At 54.8% G+C, this 19,279-nt stretch overlaps 1 protein-coding gene across 2 annotated transcripts in view; it reads right to left on the bottom strand.

Annotated features, from left to right (window-relative positions):
* Positions 1-15,706, bottom strand: part of VIPR1 (vasoactive intestinal peptide receptor 1) — a 36,927-nt gene extending 21,221 nt beyond the window's left edge. The window contains exons 1-2 of one of the 2 annotated variants that reach the window (XM_004368425.3): positions 15,521-15,706; positions 4,321-4,429 (exon numbers count right to left, since the gene is read on the bottom strand). In XM_004368425.3, coding sequence (XP_004368482.1) covers positions 4,321-4,429; positions 15,521-15,589 — 178 coding nt within the window. In that variant the 5' untranslated portion in view covers positions 15,590-15,706. The remainder of the gene's footprint in view (positions 1-4,320; positions 4,430-15,520) is intronic. The other variant, XM_004368426.1, reaches the window with a different exon arrangement.
* Between the last annotated feature and the right edge of the window lie 3,573 nt (positions 15,707-19,279).

The following is a 19,279-nucleotide window of genomic DNA, read 5'->3' as shown; positions in this document are numbered from 1 at the left end:
TGATATTTGAGTCACCAGTGAAACAACTACCTATATATCTTAATTTGCCTTTACAGCTCTCACCTTCCCAGTATACAGTTATAGGTACAACCTTCAGCCTACGTCTTATCTTCTATTGCATTTGTGCCTGAACATGTACATAGTATTTTATTATAAATTGCTTTCCATTTTTCCCTTTACATTACAGCTAGAACAACTTTTTTTTTTTTTTTTTAACTGAATGTGTATATCCTGAATTTTATTTTAGGATAGTAAAGGAGGCATTAGAAAATATTTGTTATAAAAGGAGGTGCTGGGTATATGAGGTGATGGTTGTATTGAGGTTGGACTAGTTCTTGAGCAATCTTCATAAAACTCACAAAGCACCAGATACCCCAACTCAGCTAGATTGGGAATTGTGATTTGGGAAGGATGTCAGGGAAGGAGTTCAGAGGTGCTCCCCGCCCCCCATACACATGGCAGGCTGCCTTGTCCTCCATATAGCTATTAGCCCTGCGGTGGCCTGGCTGGTGAAGGGTGCATTGTAGGTCTCAGGGGTCTGCTTTAATAGGCAGATGCAAATGCCCTGGATTTGCCTGTTCAGGGGCCAGGTGCCCCTGAGGGACTACAGCTATTTCAGACTCTCTTCCCTGAGGCAGGTTTAATTGTCTCTTTGCAATCCTGCCAGTCCCATAGGTTTGCTCAGAAAATCCAACACCTGAGCCAAAGTCAACGCCAGCCGGCCCAGCCCAGCCCAGCCCAGGTCCGAAGTCTCACAAGTTCCCAGGAAGGGGGCCTGGGAAGAGGAGGAGGTGGAGGGATGTCCCCATTAGAGAAGAGTGGCGGGACTCTGAGTAGTGGGTGGGCTAGCAGCAGGGAGGGGTACCTTCCGAGACTGCAGCAGCCATCTGGGATCTGGGGCTTCATGCTGGACACCTGGATCCCCGGGGCCCAACCAGAGAGCACAGACTCCCTTCCTCGGGGACGCCAACCTCTTTTGCCCCAACCTGTCCTGAGGGCTCCTGTGGCCTCACTGGTGTCAGTCCCCCCTCATTCCTGTGCCAGCCTCAGCAGAGGCCAGTTGAATCTGCTCAGGGTTCAAGGCCCTGTTAATAAAATCAGCAAGCCCTCACGTAGCCCTCGTAGGTAGGCCTTGTGCCAGGCACAGTTCTAACCTCTTTAAACGAATCACTTATTTAACCCTCTCATTTTCCAGATGAGGAAACTGAGGCACGGAGAGGTCAGGTGACCCGCCCAAGGCCACTTTGCTGGTGAGTGTACAACCTGTTCACACGCTCCCTCTCCAGCAAGCCTTTCCCACTCTTCCTGCTCTGAAGGGCTGTCTCATTTCTCTGGGAATTTTGCTGCTGCTGCTGGACTTTGTTTACCCTTCTCTGACAGAGTGGGGCACAACCTGCTTTCTGGGACAGCTACTGTGTCTGGTCCCTGTAGACGCTGGGCTCTCTGTGAACCTCCAGCTGCCAGCACAGGCCAGGGGGTGGATTAGGAAATGGGTCCCCAGTTCTGAGCTTAGCTTCACCAGAGGTAGGAAAGAGGAAAGGGAGACGGACCCTGCTCTTGGGACTCAGTGCAACTGATGCTGGGCTGGCAGCAGCTGCTGGACCACAGGGCAGCAAGCAGGGCAGGGGGCCAGGGAAAAGCGGTCAGTATGGGGGCCAGCAGTCAGGGAATCCCCCTGCAGGAGGCAAGATGGGGCTGGTTTGCCGAGGCAGCAGGAAGCTGAGGAGGGGATGAGAGCCCTGGAAGGCCTTGGCACCTGGAGGGTGTGTTGTCCTAGCCTGGGCCCTGGGCCCTGGGAGTATTCCCTGTGTGCTGTCCAGGGAGGCCCCACAGGCCCCATCACAAACGTTAGCCAGCCCACAGAGTCACAGGGCCCAGGCTGGCTTTGTGTGCCCGCCAGGGGCAGCAGCCCCAACACGAAAGCCCAACCTGGACGGAACCTCGGGTGGGGGGCTCTGCTGTGTCATTTTTATAGACTTGTATGTACACAGAGATACACACACTGACACGCATGCCCAGGCAAAAGGAACCTTAGACACACATGCACACATGTACGCTTACCTGGCAAGAAAAAGTCACAGTGCCCAGCAAACACAGGCACAGAGAGACACACAACTCATAAACATACAGACAGACACGTTTGGGCATGCAAAGACAGACATAGACATTCGCCCGACACACACATACAAACACACACAGGCTCACAAACAGTGACACAGCTCACTAGGTAGACACATCGAAGCATGTCTCCGCTTAGACACACACACCGAGACACACAGAGACACCCAGAATCAGACACAGAGCTACAGACCCCAGAGACACAGACATTGCCCCATCCAGACAGGGACCAGGAGCACACACCTGGTTGTACATGAACACACACAGGGCCTTATCAAGGTCATGGGCAGACCCATAGCCCTTAGACCTGCCCCCGCCTGGATCCCAAGTCGGCTGCCTGGTGACAGCGTGTTGGCACCCAACAGACACCCTGCGCCAGCAATGACCTCACCAGGATCACGAGGGTGGCCTGCCCTCTGGGCCTGGGAGGTGCTGCAGTGGGGCCTAGAGTCTGGGGTCTGGGCCTCTCTGGGCTGCTGGTGGGGCCTGCCTGCAGCCTGGCCCTGCCTCTCTGACCTGCTGGGGTGGGGGTGGGGTGCATACACAACAGGCAGTCCAGTCACCCCAGACCTCAGTCTCTGGCCTCCAAGAGTCAGGGGGCCATCCCTTCTTGAGACCTGGGGGGGCGGGGTGAAACCTGTCCCTGAGGCTACACACAGATACTTAAGGGGCAGGAGGCAGAGAGACTGGGTGCCGGGGGCCAAAAAGGAGGGACAGGGAGGGGTTACATAAACTCCAGTCTCAGAAAGGTGGTGGTGGGGTGGGGGCAGGGAAGACACAAAGACACTCTTGGGAAGAGCAAGGCTGTTATATAAATTAAGCTTAGAGCCTGGGGAGATGACTTGGGAGGGAGGCCCAGAGCCAGAACAGCCACTTCACAGTCTCCAGCCCTATGTGCCAGCCCCATCCCTTCCCCTTAGTGAGCCCTGAACCTGACACTCCTCCCTGCTCCCCATGCAACCTGCCTCAGAGCCCCCACCTTTCCAGCCTCTCTGCCTCTCGAAACCCTGCCCACACTTCCAAGTCTGGCTCAAGCGCCACCTTTGGAAGGAAGTCCTCTGTTAACTCCTCCTATTTTCACCCCAGGGCTGCTGAGCAAGGTGCTGGGCACATGGGGTGGGGTGTGGGCAGTGAAGAGTAGAGGGTACATGTTATCTGGCCTGATGGCCCCACCAAGTCTGAGCCAATGGGCAGTCACAACCTCAGGGTGCCCCAGGCACACCCTTCACACAGCCAGCTGGGAGCTCTCCCAGACCTCCCCATGTTCCCACAGGCTCAGCCTCTCGGTCTGACCTTGGCTTGTCTAATTAGCAGGATAATGGGCTGATGGCTCATCTGCCTGCTGAGGGTGGGTTGGGATGGGGTGGCTGGTGTGCACCTGTGTGTCCTAGCTGCTTGTGTGTTTGGTGTCACTACCAGTTCTCTGGGGTCACAGTAATTGGCAGAGCCTCGGGTTGTGATGGAGGATTAGGCTTGCTCCCATGGTGATGAGTATTCCAGACCTGCACAGGCTAGCTCGGTGTCTCTTCTCTCTCTAGACTGCCAAGATGGCTCTGAGCTTCCATGTGGTCCTCGTGGTGTCACATGCTGTCACAAAATGTCCCCTGCTCTCCCTCTGAGATCCTAACACAGTGCAATGGTCTAATTCCAGAATGTGGCAGCTTAAGGCCAGTTCTTCCCACCTCAGCTCCAGCTAAGCTCAGGGGCTGAGAAAGCTGGCCCAGGAGTATTCCCACCAGTGAGCTGCCCCAACTTCTCTATGAACTGCCTTCATTGTCCATAGGCCCCCACTCTGCAGCAGCACCCTAGGCCTTCCCACCCTGTGTGGGCTGGTAACCATCCACATCATCCTTACTTTTCCTGGCCAAGAGGATAGGGATCCCCAAAGGCAGAGTTGGCTCCAGCCACTTTTCAGAACCCGAATTTAGTATGCTTCCTTTAGGTAATGACTGGGAGCTCCCCAGACCTGGGATAGGCCATGGGAACATGGGAACATGTTAAGCCCGTCCTTATTCCATCTGACTTTCCCTATTTCTCCCAGCATCCTGTCCTCATCACCCAGGTTCTCTCCTCCCTGTGGCCCCCCTCCAACAAATGTGGAATGAATGTAACTTGGATCTGGTTCCACGATGTGAGGAAAAATGGGGTCACTGGGGGCCTGCAGCTCCTCTCTTCCCACAGGGCTCAGCCTGGGGACATCACCTGCTGTCTCATTCTCCAGCTGGGCGTCCTGTAGGCACTGCTTGTGGTCCATCTCGATCTTCTGCAGAAACATGCACTCCTTTCGCTGTAGCCCGGCTGCCTGGCCACCCTGGGGACAGAGATGGGAGGAGAACCATCAGCCTCCTTCAAGGCCTGCCTCTTGTACACAGACTCCAGGAGCATGGGGTCAAGCAGGTTCCAAATTCCAACTGAGCCACGGTCCCGGCCCTAGACTGAGCCCTGCCCTCAAACCCAGACGGAGCCCTAACCCCACCCTCAGAATAAATCCCAATTCCACCCCTCAGACTGAGTCCCCTCCCCGCCCCCCAGACTGAGCCCCAACCCCACCCTAAAACTGAGCCCCACCACACCCTCAGACTGATTCCCAATCCCATCCCCAGACTGAGCCCTGACCCACCCTCAAACTGAGTCTCAATCCCAACCACAAACTGAATTCTAATCCTAGCCCCAGACTGAACCTTGACCCTGACCCAGGTCTGACCCAAAACTGTTGTCCCCAAGGCTGGTTTTACCTTGAGGACTCTGTCATGGTTTCTTGGTGAGCCACCAAATGCCGAGAGAAACTGGGAAAGCCAGATGGCTCCCCCAACAGTGCTGTGGCTATAACTACTTTGTCTCTTTATGGTTGGTGAGACCCTGGACAGAGGTAAGAGGGCATCTCCTTAGAGCCTAGAGCTGGCACACTGGAGTCTACCATTCTCTCTAGCTTGGGTTGAGAGTCCTCCATCCCAACTCAGTCTCCCTAGATGGGTGGGGTCCAGCTAGTACTACCTTGTTGTAAGGAGTTGGACCCCATCCTCTAGTTCCTAGGGCCAGGCCTAGAAGGAGTCCAGGAGTCTAGCTGTATTTCATAGCCTCTGTCCCCATTCTAGAAGCCTGTGCTCGGTCCTCTGCATCACCAGGCTGGGAAAGGGGCTCACCCTTCTGGTCCTTCTTGCCCAGACTGTACCTGCTTCCTTGTTAGCTTCTGAACAGTTCAAGTTATACCAGGTCTAATGGGGCAGGGGTAGGTTGAAGGAAGTCAAAGAGGCCCATCTAGGATCACCAGGCCTCCTCTCCCTCCAGGAGGTAGGGGAAAGGATGGGAAGGCCCAAGTTTCTCTCCTCCCCTCCCCTGTGCCCTGGCCAGGGATCAGGTTGGGGCCATACCAGGTGTGCCAGGGGAAGTTGGCATTGGGGCAGACATGTGAGTAGGGGTAATGGCCGTCCAGAGAAAGCCAGACAAAAACAGGTCTTGGGAACTGTTGGGTGGGGAAGGCAGGTGGAAGCCTCCATAGAAGAACCACTGGGCTGGTGGCAGGTTCTGCCTGGGTCTTTGGTCTCAGGGAAGTGGCTGCTGCCCCTGGCAACCTCACACCAGTTTAGGTGGGAAAATGCCACAGTCCCCAAGAGGGTGGTCCCTAAGACCACCTCAGAATAAGAGATTCTCAGTGTCTCCCCCGACTTGCTTCTCCCACCCAGGGACAACGTCCTACGTCCCTGGGCCTCAGTTTCCTTGTAGGCCAAATGGGCCTCAGCCACCTCCCCTACTGACTCAAAAGGCTTCTTGCAGTGGGGTTATGGGGAGAGTGCAGGTGGAGGGCTTCCCCTATTTCCTTCCTTTAAGGGGGTCCCTGCCTGGCCTGCAGGTACCAAGCAGGTGACTTTGACCATTGTTTTAAGTAAATTGACGCCATTGAGGGATATACGTCCCAGGTGGCAGTGAGCACTCCATGCTGTGGGAGGAGGGTGGGTATCCAAGCTTAGACTGGATAACTCAGCGCCCAAAAAGCCGGCCACACAACTGAGTCCCTTCCACTTCATCAGCCCCCTCATCCCTTCTTGGGAGCTTTGGTGGAGCTTACTGTCAAAGAGGTCACCACAGTCCAACTTTCCCATCTGAAGCTAAGTGCCAAGGCTGACCCAGCCCAGGTCCCAGGGCAGGACTCCTTGTCCAGCATGCCTTCCAGAATGCCCCAGCATCCAGCTCTCACTCTCCCAGCACCATGGGCCTGGAAGCCACACAGTGAACCTGAGGTTCCATTGGACTGTCAACTTTATCAGCCAATTGGGGTAAAAACGTTAGCTGGTAAGTCATTAAAACTTGGCATATTGAAAGTAACACAGATCTATTATGGAACAGGATACAGTATTTGCAATGATGGTTTAAAAGAAAAACTATGAGATTTAAAGGAAACTTGTCCTTATATGTTATGGATTGAACTATGTCCCCCTGCAAATGGTGTTGTAAATCCTAACCCGTATACCTGTGGTTATAACCCCATTTGGGAATTTTTTTGTTATGTTAATGAGACAGTATAAGTGTAGCGTGTGTCTTAAATCAATCTCTTTCAAGATATAGAAGAGATTAAACAAGCAAGCAAGTGAGCAGAGATGGAGGAAGATAAATGCCACACTGCATGAAGATCACCAAGGAGCAAAGGAATAGAAGCTGAAGAGACAAGAACCTTCCCCCAGAGCCGACAGAGAGAGAAAGGCTTCCCTAGAGCCAGCGCCCTGAATTCGGACGGCTAACCTCCTAAACTGTGAGAAAATAAATTTAAAGCCACCCAGTTGTGATATTTCTGTTATAGCAGCACTATATAACTAAGACTCTGTGGTTCCTTTTTGGGCTCATGTGCTTCCCTTCTTCCCCATAGGGTTACTCAGGCTGAAATGCTTGAGATGCCCTATCTTCAGGGATCTATGGATGGCTTATCCTGCTCAGGTATGGGGAAAGAGGTGGCCAGATAGATCCTAGAGGTGGACTCTGGAAGAAAAACTAAGGGGCTGGCCACCCCCAGCTTGTGGCCCACCATTGGTCTATCTTGATTGCCTTGGAGCATGCTTCTCCCCATGGTACCTTCCTGTTACCCCACAGGATGTCCTACCTTCTTGCCCCTTTTTAGCCTCATCTCCTTCTCCTGCCCATTGTCACCTCCCATCACACTGCAATGTCAAAGCAGGATGGATAGTAGTGGGCATTTGTTGTTTCTACTTTCCAGAATTCTTTACCCTCCTCTGGTGCCCATGTCCTTTTTTCTATCTGGGAAACCACACCCTTCCTCACTCTCACTTCATGGATTCCTAATAAACCCTCTTCTAAGGGATTCACAAGTGACCAAGACTTGAGCCAGTCAGACCATTCTTGGCTGCAGTGCTTGAGACATGGCCTAACTCAGGCTACTCAGAGCCAGGAGACTCACTCCTGGGACTTTGAATTAAGCAATTAGGCAAGTAGATTTGCTTTTTCCCTTTGAGGACTGGAAATCTCAAAGGATTCAGGGGCTGGAGCTACCGCTGCCATTTGGTTAACAAATGGAACACAATGATGAAGGCCACACAGCTGAAGGCAGAATAGAGAGATGGAGAAAAACTGAGTCCTCTTGACACTGAGCCTCTGAATGCAGCTGTGCCCGAAGCCAGTCTGCTTCCAGCAACATGAGTCAATACCTTCTTTAATGGCTTCAGCTAGTTGAGTTTTCTGTCCTAGTAACCAACAGTTCAGCCTGTCCTCTGAGGACAGGACAATGGATGCCATCACTTGCTGGGACCAATTAAGCCAGGGCTGTGACTGTGTGATTTACCAAGAGATACTTCTTTCCCAATCACTATGGGCACCACAGGGTTTCTGGCACCTTCTGCCTGCCACTGTCTGAGGGCAGAAGGGTGTTGGGTCAACTTTTCTACCTAACACTGCTCCGCCAGCAGCACAGCCACAGAGCTCTTCCTGAGAGACGTTAGAAGAGAGCGGAAGAGCCCACAGGGTAACCCGGAGGCCTGGGGTGTCTCTAAATAAAGTAGGGGTGATCTGGAGAATTAGCCTTGCCCTCACCACAATTTAGTTGAGTGGTGGACCCTATCTGGAGGAGGGATAGAGGAAACGGAGACCCAGAAAGGGGCAGTGAAGGACCCAAGGTCATCTAGCAAATGCACATTCCCATGTCAAGCCCAGATAGAACCCAGATCTCAGGCCACAGGTCTGGACTACATCATTTTCTCTCCATGACTTTGCCTTGGGCCATTTGGTCAACCATTGCTCTTTGGGAGCCAGTGCCAGGGCAGCTCCCTCCAGCCCTTATCATTGAGAAATTCAGGCAGACTTTGGACTTCCTCTCCCACTTATTTTCCTATTCTAAACATCCTCGTTATCCCTCTGGACTCTAGACGCACAGACAGAGCTGGAAAATTCCTTAGTAGGATATAGCCAAATCTCCTATTGATCCCAGGGAAGAGATCCAGGGTGGGATACAGCTGGAGTGCGGGCTTCACAGAGAATGGGATAGTAGAGGTGGGTCTTGGAGGTTATGTAAGAGTTTGACAGAGATGCAGTAAGAGCATTCTAGAAAGTAGGAGCAATATGTAGAAGCATAGAGGCATGAAAATGCCAAATACATTCATGGTTTATGAAAAGCCTGGTGTAGCTGCAGCTGGGGGCCCTGGGGGAATTGGAAGACAAGTCAGGAGAGGCAGGCAGGGGTGGTGGCATTGGAAAGGGCCTTGAATGCCGGATTTTGAAGTGTGGTCTTTGATCCCTAGGCCATGGAGAACCGTCAAAGATTTGAAGCAGGAGAGTGAGGAAGAGGGCCACACATTTTGCAAAGATCCTTTGGGGTCATGTGGAGGATAGGTTGCAGGTGGTAGGGCTGAAAGCTACTGCACGAGTCCAGGTAGGAACTGATGAGGCCTTGGGTTCAGACAGGAACAGTGGGCATAGAGAGGAGGGGACCCACTGAGCAGGTGGAATGAACAAGACTTGACTAATCCCCACCTCCAACTAGCCATTCAGGACTCCCCTGCCAACTCCCTGTCAGTCACTTCCCATATCTGGCCAATACCATGGCAGGGGACAGAACAGGAGCAGGATTGGGGAGATGCTGCAGACTGCTTGCTCTTCCTGTGTCCCTTCATCTGGGCCCAGGAACTGCTGTCCTAGAGGTGTAGGTGTCCAGCCTGGCCCTGAGCACCCTCGTCTCAGCCCAACCACAGGGTCAGGCTGACTTTAAGCTCTGAGGCGAATTCACTTCTTGGAGCTCAGCCCAGCACAGAAATTGGCGAGGTACTTGGGAGAAAGTCCTGCTTTGGGGCTCCTGAGATCTGGGGCAAAGGCTAGGATTGTGGGGGATATGAGGATACTGGGAGCTGTAGCTATTAGATGCTGGGGCCTCTGAAAGATGGGCTGAGTTCAGCTCAGTTGTGTGGGCTACACTCATCCCCAAATGGGAAGCCTGAGACCCCCACTACCAGCCTGGAATCAGAACCCGCAGCCTAGTCCAGGCCAGAGAACAATGATAACAGGAGTTGAGGGAAACAATCAGTGTGCCTGCCAGGAGCTGAGCCCCTCTGAGGAGCAGCTGGTCTCTGAGAGAGGGGCTAAATGCAGCAGGCTGGATTAGATGAGACAGGAGAAAGAACTTCCTGCCTGCAAACTGCCAAGCACTGGGAGCAACTCTGGATAATTTGTGCTCCTGAGGTTTGTCAAAGAAAGGCCTGGGGCGGTTGGAGGAGACGGGGGTGGGCGGTAGAGGGAAGGGGGCTCAGGGATGGTCCCATTTACTGCCCCCATCATTAGGCCAGAAAACCTCTCACACCCCTTGATCTATTTAAGGGCCTCCATGAATGCATGGGGCAGCCAAGAGACTGTCCCAGAGGGAAACTGAAGGCTCACAGGGAAAGGGCTCTGATTAAAGGCAGGCATACGGGACCACAGCCCAGCTTTCCAGGCTACGCCTTCACTCGGCTTTTGCTTTTGAGTTGGAAAGAGGATGAAGATTTTGTAGTCGAGGAAGCAAGGGGGAAAGGAGAGAAGGGGCAACAGGAGAGAAGGGCGGGTGGGGGGCATAAGAAGGGTGGTCATGGAATCCAGAAGTTACAAAAGAGACGGGAAGCATGTGCCTAGCTTTACAGAAGGCTCTAAAAGAAATTGAAATAAGACCTCATCTTATCGGGAAGGGGTCTACTGGGGTGACAGGAATGTGTCGTAGCTTGATCTGGGTGGTGGCTACACAGGTGTCTAAGTGTTAAAATTCACTGAGCCATCACTTCTGATTGGTGCGTCTTACTAATTAAAAAATCTCATCTCTCAGGTCCCAGGGCAGCAGCAGAGCCTGGTTAAAACCACAGGCTCTGGAATCAGACTGTCTGCCACTTCCGGGCTGGGGGACATTGGGCAAGTTACCCATCCTCATCTGTACAATGGGAACAACAGCACCTACCACTTCCAAGGTCGTGGCGAGGATCACAGGTAAAGGACACCAGCCTGGCACGAGGAGATGGCCCAAGAAGGGCTAGTGGGTGCTGCTGTGGTCAAAGCCCCAGCCAGCCTCTCTCCCAGGCTAGTCTTGTCATCTACACCCAGACCCCAGCCCAGCCACAGCTTTAACCACTGACAAGTGACAGCCCTGCGCACCAGAGAAGAGGTCTTGAGACCAGCAGTTTCCCTTGCCCCCTACTGCGGTCTGATTTCTCTTTCCCTTCCTGTATTTTTACCTTCCTTCCCCAATAGTGCAAAACCTCTCCTCTCCACAAATCCGAATTTGCCACACCTACTAGGACTCCTCCCCTCGGGGCAGGCTGAGCACTGCCTTTGGTGATGAGAGGGCAGGATGAGAACCGGTATGCGGGGGAGACATAGGAACGCAGATTTGGGTTTGGGGCACGAAAAGAACTTTGCAGAGCTCAAGGTGGTGCCAGGACATTCCCCAGAGGTGTCTGGAGAGAGTGAAGTCTTGTTATTAGCAGAATCCAAACAAAGACTTTCAGCCTGGGGTTAAGACTGGTCCCCTCAAAGGTTCCTTCTAGAGAAGTTTCCTTTGGGACATGAAGCCTTTAAGGCTGTCTCTATAGAGGATCACTGGGGTGCTGGCCAGCAAAGGAGGGGCAGCAGGGACTCAGGCTAAGCAGTCAGCTTAAACCCTCTGCCCCTTGAAGATCATCCCAGGAATCCTTCAGGACAGGCACTCAGTTTACAAATACAGGGTCTGGGGGTGATGCTGGTATCAGATACTCCAGCAGGACGCTGGGCACCAGCACAGGGAGCTACAAGTCCTCCCTCCAAAGAGGTTGGTTTGTAACCTCTTCCCCACCCTCCACCCCTTTTGGTGACCCGTTGTGCAGGAAGAACTTGTTTTTAAGTCAGACAGTAGGGAGGCACTTCCTGAGAGACATGAATCCTCATGCCACGGGCTGCATGAGAGAGGACACGGGTAAGAGTGGGGCCTCGCCCAGTGAAGCCCAGCTCGATGCCCACTGTCAGGACACCCTGCTCTTCTCCTCACCCTCCCTGCCACCTTGCTGTACAGTCTCATCAGGACACGGACATGAAAACCCCTTACAATAAGACCCAAACCACTGATAATATCACCTTGCGACTCCCTCCAAGGGGTATGGCCTCCCTCTTCCTTCCACTTCTGTTTCCTCCCCACCCAGATAATGTGTATGCCCCTGACATGTACGTGTCATATGCCCCAAATGTGTGTATATATATGTGTGTGTGTGTATAGCTCAGCTGGGCTGCAGGGCTCACCTGGATCAAGGCAGGGAATGCATGGATCACCTCCCTCCCAAAATAGGGAAGACCTCAGGATTCACTCAGTCCATCGACGCCCATTTTACAGATGGGCAAAGTGGGAACCAGAGACATCTAGAACTCACTCCCCTCTTAGTCAGACTTGAACATAGGTTGGTTCCCTCCCCATCACCACCCCAGTCCTTGAAGAATCTGGGGGTACTGCATGGGTACCTTGTGGTGTTTGATTAAATGTTGGTTGGGGATATTCAAATATTAGATATTAAGGAATCATTGTTAATTTTATTAGGTGTGATGATGGTATCATGGTTATGTAGGAAAATGTCCTTTGGTTTCTGAGAGGCATCTTGAAACAATTTGGGGTAAAATGTTATAACGTCCCATAATTATTTAAAGCACTTCAGTCAAGAAAGCAGATGATGTAAATGTTGTTAAGTGTCAGCAATGGTCAAACCTAGGAATTGGGTATTTCCATGTTCATTATATTATTCTCTACTTTTTTATATGATCGAACATTTTTATAATAAAAGAAAAAAAATCACCATACGTATGTTGGAGAGAATAAACTGTGTCCTTTTCTTCCTCTGAAATACTTCTAAGGTGTGTTCAGCCAAGAGGAATAGCCCAGGAGGGTGCAGCCTCCTAGGACTGGGGCAGGGAGTGCTGAGAGGAGCAGTCAGGGAAGGCTCCCGGGAAGAAGCAGGATAGTGCCTTGAAGAGTTTGGCTGAAAAGGGTTAACTTTTCACCCTAGACCACAAAACAGCCTCTGCTGGCAGGACCAATGGCCTGACTCCAGAAGGACTAGGATGCTTCCAAACCAAACCAAATCCTTTGTGGTCGAGTCAATTCTAACTCATAGTGATCGTCTAGGACAGAGCAGAACTGCCCCGTAGGGTTTCTAAGGCTGTAAATCTTTACAGAAGCAGACTGCCACAGCTTTCTCCTGTGAAGCGGCCGGTGGGTTCAAACCACCGACCTTTCAGTTAGCAGCCGAATACTTAACCACTGCACCACCAGGGCTAGGACGCCTCCAGTTGCCCCTAAAGGCTGGAATGGTCCAGGGGACGGGGGATGCTTGGCTCCCCCCAACTCCTCTCTAAGGCAGGTTGCTGAGCACCTGCCCCCGAAGACCTTGCCTTACCTCCTCACTGTGCCCCGCCACCTGCTTCCAACCTCTCCAGTAGCTGTCCACAGCTACCCAAGCCCTCTTGGCCCCCAGCAGGCTGCCTTGTGGGCTTTAGGGAACATGCTGCAGCTGAGCCAGGCCTCTTCTCCTCAGAGTGCGGTATCGCCCTTGGTTAGGCCCACCCAGGGCTTCCAGGAGGCCGTCTTGGAGGTTTCTATCCTTCCATCCCAGCTCCCTGCGTCACTGGGTCTGGTCTTCCCCACCAGCCTGGGGGTCTTCCCAGGCGGAACCTGGGCACTGCTCTGGGCAGCTCTGCAAGAGGTGAGAAGTCTGGCGGGGGTGGGGGTGGGGTGGGGGCACTGGCAGTGGAAGGCCCAGGGGGTGGCCTTGGGGCAGACTTCCTCCTCTGAGACACTGAAGGTTTTCTTTCCCTCTTTTGCTTCCCTGTTCAGAGATTTCCCTTTCCCAGGCTGAGGTCAGGCACCATAAACAGGAATGATAAGGCCTTGGGCCTTCAACCTGAACTTTGCAGCTGACATTTTATGACTCTGATAATGTCTGCCCTCACCCCCACTCACTGAGTCCAGCTGGAGCAGGATTACCTGGTGTCCATCCTGAGAGGGAGTAACTGGTGGCCAGTGGGGAAGGAAGGAGGAACAGAGAGGGAAACTGGGGCCTGTGCTCTCCATCCTGCCATCACCCAGTCCTGGCTGAGTCCCTTCTCCCCCTGTGGGCTCAGCTCTGCACTGGGCTATGGGCGACATAGGCTCCAGCCCTCGACCCATAGAATGAACAGAACAGCCTGGCTGGAAAGCCAGTAGGGCTGGAGGATGGGGTCAGCGGGGGGTAGCGGGGAGAGGGCAGAGTGGGTTGGAGCAATCAGGGACGGCAGTCTGGAGGAGGAGATGGAGCTGGACACTGAATGAGTAAGATGTGGAAAGATAAGGGAAGGTAGGCACTGGGGGAGCCCAGACCTGGGCTGTCTCAGGAGGTGGCGGCAGATGTGGCTCGGTGTGAAGTGAGGCCCCACTGGGCTGAAAAGGCTCCAGGGGTGGGGGATGGGGTGCCGGCAGTGGTCCCAAGGTCCCTGGCTTACCTGAGGAGAGTCTGAGTGGACAGGGCCCAGGGTTGGGAGAGGATGAGGGTTGTCAGTGGGAACCAGGGGGTCTGTGACACTGAGGGGCTGTGATTGGTGGCAGAGCTGTGGCCCCAGGCCCAGAGCTTGATCAGGCTTTGAGTGCTCAGGAGGTAGGTCTCAGGGCTATCAGGGCTTCTGTCAATTGTCAGAAGTCCCGTTCACAGGACAATGAACTCCCTGTCCCCTGCCCCCAGGGTGTGCAAGACATTAGCTAGATGGAGGAAACACAGTGATTCCTGCCCTGATGTTAGGGACGATTGGGAGATGATCATGGGACAGAATAGATGATCAAGCTCCCCCACCCTCCCACCAGTCAATCTGGAGCTGGTTCCAGATGCTGGAACTCCCGTAGGGTTTTAGGCTGTGCCCAGGCAATACCCCCAGATTCTTCAAGGACTAGGGTGCGAGTGGAGAGGGAACCACCGTCAGTTCAGGCCCGACTGGGAGAAGAGTGAGCTCTGAGTGTGTGGTCCTCGTTTTGCCCATCTGTAAAGTGAGCATAGATGGACTCAGTGAGCCCTGAGGTCTTCCCTATATTTGGAGGGATATGATCCATGCATTCCCTGCCTTGATCAGGGTCTGCCCTGCAGCCCAGGTGAGCCATCCACAAACACAGACACACACACACACACACTGGCATGCCCACTCATGGGGCACTTGACACACATGTGTGAGGGGCATACACATACCCAGGTGGGAGGGAGCAGAGGTGGAAGAGAGAGGCCACTGTTGGCTCCTGGCTCCCTGCTCAGTTCCCCCCATGCACATGCCGGCCCCTGCTGCTACCACCCCCCCAACACCTCACTGCCCACCACCTTCTCCCTTGAGCTCCAAAGCCCTTCTTTTCTGCTCAGTGGGAGGACATAGGGAGGGGTCAGCCTGTCACCCATCTGCTCCCAATGACCCCTTCCTAGGTCCTGAAGGCCCCAGTGCTGAGTGTGCTGTGCAGACGTCACCCCCACACGTACACACAACGCCCCACAGTCCCCTCCAGATGGGCACAGCACACAAGGAGGACTCTCACAGCCTCCCTCCCACCCACGATCTACCAGACACTTCCTCTCAATCCACCACAGTCCCCGACCTGCACCCATGGTCTTCCCCACCTCACTCACACCCCCGTGGGGGGATAGGGCCGGCCGCTACACTGAAGGTAAGTCCAGGGCCGGTCCTATCCCCCTTTGGTGTCCCGAAGTCGTTGGGTTGAGCCTACTCTCCGCTGCTCAGGAAGAGACCCCACCTTTGGGGGCTGGATCCGGTCCAGGGTTGGGCGCGGGGGCTGGGATCGAGACGGGGTGCTCTGTGCCCCTTATTCCCCTTACATAGACGCGTGCGCTGACTGCCGGGCCCCGGCGCCCCCACTCCACCCCCAGCTGTCCAGACTCTTGGCGGCCCGGAGGGCACTCACCGCGGGGCCGAGGGCGCAGGCTAGGATGCCGGCCAGTGCATATAGCCAGGTGGTGGGCGGCGGGCGCATGGTCCGCCCCGAGTCTGCAGCGGGCGGCCCCGCACGGGTATTGGGCGGGCGGGCGGTGCACCACGCGGGCAAAGGCTGGGCGCCTAGCTGAGTGGCGCTGCTGCGGTGGCCCCAGAGCTAAGACGCACTGCTTGGGGCTGGGGGCGGGCCCCGGGGGCTCGTCTGATGGGCGGCGGGTCTAGCCAATGGCCCAGTGGAGGCGGGGCCGCGGCGCAGGTACGGGGTGGGGCTAGGGGCGCCCCCGCGGAGTCCCCGCGCTCTCTCAGCCAGTCCCACCCGGTCTGCCCTTCACCTGGAGGCATTCACAGCCCTTTGCCCCCTCTGCGGGGAATTTCGCGCTACCATCAGGCCCCATCCTTTCCCGCTTGGTTCACAACTTTCCCAAGAGCCTGGAAGCAGTCTCTCATCCTCCCCCGCCCCCTCAGCCCCACCCAAGGGCGCCCTTCACGTCTAGCTTCGGAGCTGCCACCTCCAGGAGGGCTCCCCGCCTGCCTCCCTATTTCCCACTTCCGCGCCTCAGAGGGCTCTAGTGCACAGACCAGACAAAGTGACAGGAAGTGTCACTTATCTCCCCAGGCTTCGGGTTGCGGCCCACGCAAGGCCCTGGGCTGAAAGCTACGGGGGGTAGGTGAGGCGCGCTGGAGGATACCCAACGCTCCCAACTCTTTTGTCGAGCCGAAGAGGCTAGGCTGGAGCAAGCGAGGACGCGACAGAGACCTGACTCCGGCCTGCACCGGGGCGTCCTGGCGCGGAGCGCTCCGCAGGGTTTGGGCGCCCCTGCCCTTTACGCCCCCGGGGCCTTGCTCCCGGGAGTTTGGCGCGTCCCCGCATCTCCCGACCGAGTGCTGGACCAAGGTTCCAGCGCCCCCGCGCGGAAAGGGAAGGTCTGGCCCCAGAACGCGGGCCTGAGTTTCTGCGCGCAGGACCTAAAACGAACCCGAGACCGCCCCTCATCCCGTCTTCCCAGTTTTTACAGCCGGGGAAACTGAGGTCCGGAGAAGGGTCATATCCAGGCCTTCTGCATCTAGTGCCGCGCTTCCGAGGTTCGGCAGGTCTGCCGCTAGGGAACGTCGGGCCAGCCTCCCTCCACCCTCCGTCCCCAGTGCTTGATTTATTTATCACTAGAATGGGGCGCAGGTTCATGGGCACCGCACCCGAAAGAGCGTCTTTTGAGGACTGTGCGCAGGTGGTTGCCTCACCCTCTTTTTGAGGGCCCGAGACGGTGCAATCCAGACTGGAGGTGGCGGTGGTGGTTGCGGGGATCGAGTGAGTGGGTAGGTGGATGTAATTGGAGTGTGTGTGTGTGTGTGTGTGTGTGTGTGAAGGGGGGTGTTCGGTGCCATGAGAGACGGAGAGGGCTTCGCGTCCCCAGGTGGGTAGCGGGATGTGCGGCCCCTTGCAGGAGATCCAGTCTCAGCGTTGGCTGACAGGTCTATGTGCGCCAGATTCCAGCAGAACCACGGGGCTTCGCGGGCTACAGCGCAGCAAACTTGGGCCGCTGACCTTCTGGGATAGGGTGGGGTTGGGAAGAGTTGGGGAAAAGCAAGCGGGGAAGGTATGAACGCCCTGCTGGGTGCCACTCCTTGATTCTGACTTATTTGGAGTGCCTGCATTTGCTTTCTATTCTCCCCCTTTTCTCTCCCTCTCTTTCTCCCTTCCTCTCTTCCTCCATCCCTCCCTCTGTCTCTTCCTTTCTCTCTCCTTCCCTCCCTCCCTCTCTCCCTCCTTCCTTCTGCAACAGTTTGCACCAGACTACTAATCTAAAGGTGTCAGTGAGAACCTACCCTGTGGCACCACAAAAGAAAGGCCTGGCGATTTGCTTCTGTAAAGATTATAGCCAAGAAAACCCTATGGAGCTCAGTTCTACTCCGTAACATATGAGTTTGCCATGAGGGGAACGGGTGTGGTTTTCTTTTTTGTTTTTTTGTGGCGTGCCGGGCCCTGTACTCCGCACTGGGGGCATAGAGGTGGATAAGACGGGCTGCGCTCCTTGCCAGAGGGGGACGTAAGGGTGTATGTCTGCTCCCCACAACTTCCAACCCCTCCAGGTATAATCAGTGAGCCTGGACACAGGGCCCTCCCCAGATGCTGGAACTCTGGAGGCGCCTCTGCCTGGGCCTTTCTGGGGCTTCTTCCCAGTCCTCCAGTGGAGTGAGTGTTTGAATGGTTGCTATCTCCTCAGTCCCTCTCACTCCTGAGGCCATAGTTAAGTTCAGGAGCCAGATGTCCTTGCCTCTCCTTGTGACCCTGACAGTACCTCCTCTCAGACCTCAGGTCCTGAAGCAGGGCAGTGGCATCATGTCCTTATTCTGAAAGTCACCTCTTCTGGCCTGGGGTCCTAGGAGCCCCTGCATATAAACGGCAAATCCATAGGCTTTGGCTATCATAAACCCTTGTCCACCGCACCCCTCAACACACACACACACACACACACACACACACACACACACACACACACACACACCCCACCTAGCCAGCTGCAGAATGCTGAAATCCCACCGTTAATGCTGGCCTGTTGAAGTTCCTGCTCTCTCTGAGGACAGGGGTCTTGGGTACTTGAGAGTGTATTGACAGAGGTGAGGATTGGAGAAAGATGAAGTCAGACTCCATTTTGCCATATGACCATCAGGCCACATCCCGGGAGGTTGGTGGAGGGGCGGAGAGGACTCATGAGGGAGGGAATCTTAGAGCGACCACCTGGGCATTGGCTGCCCTCCCCCTTGCTCTGGAGGGTGGTCCACACCCAATCCCCTCTTCAGCTTGAGGGCTAGAAGGCCAGTTTGGAGTTGGTGAGAACACCAACAGAGCCTCCCCGTCCTTGGGCTCCCAGGAAGGGAGCCAGTGACTCTGGGGGAATAGCTTCCCTGTAGATTTTCTGCGATGAAAATCACTCTTTGTTCTTTCAGAATTGTTCCCTTGGGAAAGCCACACTTTCTTATCTATCAAAGGGCACACACACACACAAAAACAATCAGAAGCAAAAGGTGGAGCAGGAAAAACAAAACAAACCAGCAAACAAAAAGCCTACAAAAATTCAGCCAAGGCTAAATCTGACCACGTCTCCACTAATCCTTCCCACATGCCCTGTCCTCTGTCCTGGGGCACCAGGGGTCAACCACAGGCCCACTCTTGAGTCCTGTGAGATCTGATAAGGAAGGGATCCTAGGAAGGTTTCTGGGAGGGAATGCTGTCAGAGCAGGAGATGGAAGGTGGGCACGCTACCAGTGGGGTAGAAGCAGGGACTTAGAAGCTCTGTTATATGCGTCCCCCCCCCCCGCCGCCGCATCCAAAGCCTGAGACCCTCTGGAGTCTATCTTTGCCTCACCAGTCCAGGCTTGGGAAAGGTCTTTTTTTCCCCATGTCCCTCTTGCATGGATTCCCCCCGGGATGTTGTATTCTGGAATCTTCTTCCCTCCTAGATCCCTGGAACCAGCCTCTGGCCCACCCTCCACTTTCCAGATGCCGGGAAGCACAGGGATGCAGAGGGTGTAGGAGGTGGAGGGGAAGAGAGAGAGGCAGAGTCACTTGCTATCCCCCCGTGATGACAGGCATAGTGAGGAGGAAATCAGCAGTTATTCATTGGGAGCCTGCCTGGCTTCCTGGCTGCCTGCCTCATCCCTGGGGTGGGAGCCACCCTCGCTTCCCCCAGCCCTTCACCCACCTCCCAGAGTCGTGCATTTACCGCCTTCA

The sequence above is a fragment of the Trichechus manatus genome, unplaced genomic scaffold, assembly GCF_000243295.1.
Source record: "Trichechus manatus latirostris isolate Lorelei unplaced genomic scaffold, TriManLat1.0 scaffold00001, whole genome shotgun sequence".
NCBI lineage: Eukaryota > Metazoa > Chordata > Mammalia > Sirenia > Trichechidae > Trichechus > Trichechus manatus.
Note: the sequence above shows the minus strand (reverse complement) of the source record. Positions and strands in the feature narration are given on the sequence as shown.